This window comes from the organism of the source record quoted next, unplaced genomic scaffold (assembly GCF_019419815.1).
Source record: "Pyrus x bretschneideri cultivar Hongxiangsu unplaced genomic scaffold, Pyrus_bretschneideri_v1 Contig44, whole genome shotgun sequence".
NCBI classification, from domain to species: Eukaryota; Viridiplantae; Streptophyta; class Magnoliopsida; order Rosales; family Rosaceae; genus Pyrus; species Pyrus x bretschneideri.
This window is the reverse complement of record NW_025999768.1, coordinates 3,664,939-3,672,214: the sequence shown is the minus strand read 5'-3', so window position 1 is coordinate 3,672,214 and position 7,276 is coordinate 3,664,939. Positions and strand designations below refer to the sequence as shown.

General features: G+C 38.6%; 1 protein-coding gene across 1 annotated transcript; it reads right to left on the bottom strand.

Moving 5' to 3' along the window:
• Window positions 1–1,581: 1,581 nt before the first annotated feature.
• On the bottom strand, window positions 1,582–5,911 carry LOC103955973 (bHLH transcription factor RHL1). Its single transcript, XM_009367891.3, has 7 exons — window positions 5,366–5,911; window positions 5,155–5,256; window positions 4,910–5,065; window positions 4,559–4,624; window positions 3,406–3,471; window positions 3,123–3,191; window positions 1,582–2,300 (listed from the first exon to the last, which is right to left on the bottom strand). The coding sequence occupies exons 1-7, from the start codon at window positions 5,906–5,908 to the stop codon at window positions 1,896–1,898; spliced, it is 1,407 nt and encodes a 468-aa protein (XP_009366166.2). The 5' UTR covers window positions 5,909–5,911; the 3' UTR covers window positions 1,582–1,895.
• Between the last annotated feature and the right edge of the window lie 1,365 nt (window positions 5,912–7,276).

Below are 7,276 nucleotides of genomic sequence, written 5' to 3'. Positions count from 1 at the left end.
GCTGGGAGGACTCACATAAATATTTTACTCTTTTTCTGGTCACTATCGTATTATTCACTAGTGTCAAATATCAATTTCAAGATGTACCGTGTGAAACATAGGCCTTAAATTCGTCCCAACTAACGTGTGTTGTCCCTTGCCTTTTGTCAACAATGTATACCACCTCAACTCTACGAATCACCCGAACGCAACTCTTTCTAATCACATATGATAACATGATTACGAATCGATTTGGATTTGAACCGTCAAGTAATTATATGTGCTGTTGTTCATTAAGTTTGCTTTGTCTGTTTGTTAAGTTTCTTATGCTCCAAGTACTAGAGAGTTGATATGGAGAAAAACTTTGGTATTATAACCTAATTATATGCGTCGTTAGACTATCCTTATAAAGGAATGAATCTTTTTTGTATTTAAGCACAATTTAGTAAGTAAGAGTACAATTTATCAATGTACATAATTTCACGTGTTGAATGAGTATTTGACCAATCACGTAATTAGACTGTTTTATTAAAACATTACATTTAGATAGTCAAATAGTGTTAAAATCATAAAGAATGATTAGACTCCTATGATAACTTATCATCTACGTTTTGAGTTAAAAATCATCCACGGAAAGAAGGAGAAAATCGTTGACTCAAGAGAAGAGAAGAAAAATTCATGCATGCAAAAGAAGGTAAAATCTGAGCCCAAGTTGTCTAGCAATCATCTTCGCAACGATTGAAGGAGATCAAAATTATTTGACCCACAAATTTTTGTGTATAATGACTATTCAAATTTGAAGGGATTAGAAAGATGGGATGAAACAAGAAGAGTTAGGTACCACTTAAACCTAACATCCAAGAGACTGTTGGATCCTTCCAACTTCCAACAACTAAAAACAAAACTAGAGTTCATAGGTGGGTAAGTTGCACTGATTATTTTTTTATGCCAAATTGTATATATTTTTTATAGACAAATCACAGATTAGTACGTTGCTGTTGAAAATTTCTCTAACATATGAAGGAGCAAACCATAATTTTGGTCATGTTGTCTAATCAATTTTAAGTACGACTAGTGTATTAAGTCAACTTTCACATCAAACGAGAACGTAAAGTCATGTAGAACAAAAATCTCATACTTTTGTAAGACGTATACACATCTCTTGCCAAGCTTTTCTTTAAATTAATTGTCATACACAAGTGTTTAGGCTTACCAAGTGAAGTGTCTTTGTCGTAAAATGGAAGAAAAATATAGCACTCAGTTGACCTAAAATCTAAAAGAACTTTCAACAAACAAAGCCCAAAAAAGAAAAAGTCATCAAAGCTTAGCCTAACTGCTGCCTACTCCTTTTCGATAATATACTCCTCCTTAATAATTCTCTCATCATTATTAAACCCTAATCATTTCATTACCAACCTATAATCATGATTTTCAAGATAAACATGCTCGATAACTTTGAAATATGAAATATCTCGAAACATACCAGAAATTTACAAGTACATTGGAGGAGAATCGAGATCCAGACCTTTGGTTTATGCGAGGTAAGCTAATGTGATGAGTAGTTCATATCTCATAGTTTTTGAACTTCGGACACAAAAATCCTAAGAGCATCTCAATTCATTGCGAACCAAATTACACTAGAAAATAATAATTTTCTTCAGATAAAACAACAAAAGAAAAGATTAAATCAAGGGTAAAAAACAAAGAGACCCCAAAAACATCTTTTTGTTAAAAAGGGGTTTTATAGGGGATCTGGTGGTGTGGTTGAGATAGCTTTTAGCCAAAGTCTACGCAAATACGGCGTCGTTGGAAAAGCACCATCCTTGATGCCTTATTTTCGTAGACTTTGGAAGGCCTTGGAGTCTACGTCACTATGTGTGTAAAGGTCAGTCGACGATCGACGACGGCGTCGTCAGTTAGGGCTTGGAGACGGTGGTGGCGTCCTTGACGGAACCGTCAACCCCACCGTTACCCATGGTGGCTGACTGGACGGTCAGCACGGACATGCTGGGAGAGGAGGGCCCGTCGCCACCGTTGGACGGGACAACTTGGTGGTTGTTGCTGTTGTTGTGGAGGAGGGGGTTCCTGGAGTGACATGTGGCGCTGGAGATGGCGGTGGCCAACGAAATCGGCATGAGGCAGAGGCCTTTTCCCTGGAGGTACTGCATGGCGGAGCCCATGTCTTCCTTCATGAGCTTGGCGACTTGGTGTTCCGTCACCGTCATGCTGTTGTCGTTAGATGAGGAGGCCGTTTGGTTGCCGTTTGAGCTCCGTCCGCGGGTCCCGCCGTTGGCACTGGCTTGGATACAATCACCGCCACCCTACAGCGACGACCAAAAATTAAAATATTAGTTGATTTTTTTCTTAAGGGTGTGAAAAGGAAGGACAAAGGCGAAAGGAGAAAGAGGAATCTGAGAAAGTGGCACGCGTGCTTCTTTTCTTTTGTCGTTTTGTACGAAGGATAATTCGGGGGTTGGCCGGGTACACTGCTGGGTGTAGGGTGGGTGAAAATGTAGAGAGATTTTTCAAAGTGACTTGTATAGGTTGGTACATCACGTGTCTCTATACAAATTATAAGATATGTGTGCTAAAAAGTTAATAACTTAAAAAATAAAATCTTTCACAACTTCTATTAAAATACGTAGTATACCAGTTGTGTTTCCGTCATAATAAAAAATTTCTCAAAAATGTGGTGGTGTTGGTGGGTTTCTGCTTGGCCAAGACACGTATATGGTCCGAGCAGTTTGCAAAATGTTCTAATCCAAGGACATTCGTCAATTTTCATTAATTTTTTGCACGAAATCAACACTCCCATAACACATTGTGAAAATTTGATGGATTTCATACATGAAAGTGTTAAGAGCAACGAATGTCCTCGTCTTGCAATTTGCAAACTACAATATCTCAAATCAATGCAATTGAAAATATAGAAACGAAAATGGCGAAAGACTTAATTCACATAGGTACGCCTCTGTCTACTACATAAGTCAATAACGTAATGTCATATGTTTAAGTTTTCTCATATAACAGTTGTGCGTTATTAGTTTGGAATACATCACATAAGTGTACTTGGTGTAGATAAGTCGAGATTTCAAAAATATATATAATGGTATATTATGGGTGGGTTATTTGAATTGATTTACCTCGGAGGACATATCAGCAACAAGGGGAGCAACAGCACCTGCACCGCCCAACCTGCTCATGCTCAGAACCTACATATTATGGTGTGCCCAAAAAGCACAATGCCAGTCAGTAAACATAACTAATTAACAAATTAATTACTTAATTATCATATCCAGATTCTAATCTAGCAAACAATATCAAGTCAACCACCAGGGAATCTCCTCTTTTTCCTTTAATTAATCAATAATTATACACTTAAGAGCACATAAAATAATAAGTTAACTTAAAAGATGAGAGCAGTACCTTGACTTGGAGCTGGAGGAATTTTACATAATCGATTATCTCATCCAGCATTGAAGCTTTGTCTGTCTGTCATTCCAAAACCCACATCCAATTCATTAAATTATTAGATCCCATCTCATATGGAAAACATATATGTATACATATACACACACATGGCATATAGAAATATACTATACTAGTTTTAAACAACCGATAGCGTGAGTGGTTAAATTGTTAGTTGTTAGGAAAGGAGAAGACTCGTGGGGATCGAATCCAAACCAAAGTACATAAGCATGATTAACTTCCGTCTTTGCAGTGAAGCACCATCTGCACCCTAAACTGGTTTTACACATACTTAAAAGTAGTTACTTGCGACCCAATAAGTATATGGTTAAGCTACAAGAATATAGGCTTCGCCATGACAGTCTTCCGTTTTGAAGGCTGGGAAGGCTCAAAGGGGCATTTCAGCTTTACTTGTTCACCATCATATGATTCATCAGGATCAGAAATCAAACCCAAGACGTGCCGCTTGGAACACAAGCATGGAATTCATCCCAAACCACTGAATCGTCCCACAGCGGTTTTACTTAAATCATTAGATTAATTAGATTAAAAAATTATTAATACTAATATTTTCTTGAGTCAATATTAAATAATACAAGAATGCAAGTCTAACTAACTAGTAAAGTTTCCAATACTCCATTAGTCCATTATTAGCCTAACCAATCGGCATCTGGGTTGTCTGGAGTACCCCTTTTTCTCCTTTCTTTTTGCGCACGGAAGGATTAATTACCATTTTTTTTTTTTTTTTCAAAACAAAACCTCCATACTGAATGGAAGATGAACACCTGTCTACCGGACGAGAAACTTACCTACACTCGCTTTTTAAGCATGACGATATTCTAAGCTAATAACACACTATAGATCTATAATATATTTTTACTTGTTCACCGTATAATTACTTTGATAGACCGACATAGTGATATATTAACGATGTGTTATGCGTTGGATATTTTATACTCAATCTCAATCGTTTATTTTTTTCGTATCACTTAACGCTACTTAGCATTAAAGAAAAATTGCTAACAACGCAAATAATTACATTGTTTAATCTGGATTAAAAGACTGATTGAGAAGTAATTAATTGGTTAATTAATTAATTGAACTAAATTACCTTGTTGGCATTGGGAACGAGCTCCTGCAGAGCCTTCATTCTCTCTGCAATTCTCTCTCTCCGTAACTGCAAGTGCAACCCCATATTAGTCAGAAATCAGAATAACTGACGAAAATAAATAAGGGAATTTTAACGAATAACTATTGATTTTTTCACTTTAATGAAAAATTACATTTTTATATTAAAAAAAGTAAACTTAGTTACTCTTTATTTTAATTTTTACCCTTATCGTGAAAACTCAAAACTTTCAAATCAGTTCCATTAGTTTCCTCGTAAACAAACAGAGAATTGTAGCCGTTTCTGTTTGGTTGCGCAGATAACAACAAAAATACAAAATGGACTGAAACGCACTCTTTCGGCTATGCTGTGTGGGTCAGTGGCTTGACCTCTTCTCGCCCTGACTTTGGGCCTGGGTTGGGCCGGCGCTGCCCCAGCCGAGCCACCCACCGGAGCTTGATTCACCGCCGCCCCTGCACCTCCGTAGTTCTGCGTTTGCAGCTGACCTTCCTGTGCATAATTATCAATCCGAATTAAAACAAATCGTGCTTAATTAAATTAAGAATAATAATTAAATAAAATTAAGAGCATGGGCATGCCTGAGGGTAGTGAAAATTTGGAGACTGAGAATTAGCAGCTCCATGCAGTGATGCACCGAAGCCATTGAACAGGGATTGAACAGGAGAAGCCCCATCGCCGCCCTGTAAAATAACGTATTTACATTTATGCCACTCCATTAGTTCACCATTGTAAATTTACATTTATGCCGTCAGTTACTCCAGACGCAGAGAGATGGAGAGAGATACTCACCACTTGATTGGGGGATTTGAAGGAGGAGCCGTCGCCGACGTCGTTGTTGGAGCGGTCAAAGTCGCCGTTGGTTCCCAAAGACAATCCCGTGGGACCAAAGCCGGAGTCGGCGGCGCCTGATCTGGACATCATGAGCTGGTGCTGGAGCATCATGGCGGCAGCAGCTGCGGCTGATGCGGAGGCGGACTTGTTAGCGCCGGAACCGGCGCTGATCTGCTGGCTGCGAAACTTGGCGGCGAGGGTGGCGGAGTCGTCGTAGGAGAAGACGACATTGTCGGGGTTGGAGGAGAGCGGAGGCGGGGCATCGTCGGCGGCAGAGGCCCAGGAGGGGCCGAGGGTGGAGAGCATTTGCTCGAGGAAGTCATCGTGGGTGGCGGAGTCGAAGTGGGATGCGGAGGGGGTTGGAATTTGATGATGCATCTGGGAGTGAGAGTGTGGTTGTTGTTGGAGGTGGTGGTGGTCTTGGAGGGAGAGTTGGGAAGAGGAGGCTGAGGAGTTCAACAAGGAGTTCATTTCCTGCATTTCTCTACTACAAGGCTGCATACACACACACACACACACAACCAATATATATAGATATACTATATAGACAGGATGACTAGAGATGATTAGGTGGAGATTAATCAAATTTGGGGAGGATTAATTAATTAGATTTGGGGGGTTTAGAGTGGAATTATTGGAGGAGGAGGAAAGGGCGAAAGCGTTTGGGAATGGCGGTTTTTGGTGGAGGGAGGGGGTGAGATAAATTATAAATAGAAAAAAAAAAAATAACGGTGGACGAGTGTGCGTGTGTGTTTTGAGTGGGTGGGGCCCATTCTCACCCGTCAAACGCGTTTAGCATACTCTTTTGGTCAGACACTAGAGTAGGGATACCTGAGAGTACCATATCCACATTAGTACCGTCCTGTATGCGTTTTATGTGTTTTGCTCATGGCAGCATATCTGTCTCATTTTACTTGAATTTGAATTGAGAAATACTAAGGGAATCTCTTAGGAACTGGTTTAAGTTAAGCATCGTGTTCGTCTTTTTTCACTTGAATTTGAACTAAGAAATGTTTAAGTATAATTTTTTAACAGTGAGATTTTCTATATACCCTTTGTCATCTTACAATTTAACTTAAGTTTTCGTACCGACATTATAAAATATTGTGCAAAAAATATGATGTGTCAAAGAGTCAATGGAAAATCCCACTTTTCAATAAATGGTTACCATGGAAAACAACCGAATTGATTAGTTATGTGACCAATACACAATGTGTTTAGAAGTTCATGCGCTATAGAACTTGCCACTAAAAACTAGCTTAAACTGGCTTGTTAGTAAACGGTGCTTAAAAACTCTTGTTTGGTGGGCTGGATGTAGTGAGCCTTAGAGATAGAATTGGATTGAAATGAACTTGTAAGACATGACTTACATAATCCATGTATAATGATTAGATAACCCACTTTATTATAAATCTGTAACCCATCATGTCTAAGTCTCATTCATCAAACATTCTGACATAACAAACAAGAAACTTGGCTCAAGTCCATTTTAATTGATCACAATTTGTCCCACCTAGCCTATGAAACAAGCCACTCCAAGATATGTTGTTTTTCATGAACAATTGAATCCTAACTCAATGTATTTAACGTTGGGTAAAAGAATCGCTCAAACTGTTCAAAACAGGCAAATCAAACCAAGTTGATGGTTCGATTCGGTTTTGTTAGTGACTACTAAAATTACCATATGAAGTCCACTTTGATTCTCTTAATTTCTTATAAAGGAAAATTAATTAAACCAAACGTAAGCCAATCACTAAATGAATTGATTTGTTTCCGTCCATGTCTTCTACACTACTAGTTTAGGGTCTAAACCGAATCAAATTGAACTCTTGAAAACATTATTCCAATTACATTATGGACTCTAAAACA

Bases quoted from the DNA above. Each gene is read 5' to 3' on its own strand.
- LOC103955973 (XM_009367891.3), bottom strand. From the start codon at position 5,908: ATGCAGCCTTGTAGTAGAGAAATGCAGGAAATGAACTCCTTGTTGAAC. The intron at 4,625-4,909 runs GTGCGTTTCAGT...TTGCACTTGCAG, and splicing joins CACACAGCATAGCCGAAAGA to TTACGGAGAGAGAGAATTGC. The intron at 3,192-3,405 runs GTACTGCTCTCA...CATAATATGTAG, and splicing joins TCCTCCAGCTCCAAGTCAAG to GTTCTGAGCATGAGCAGGTT.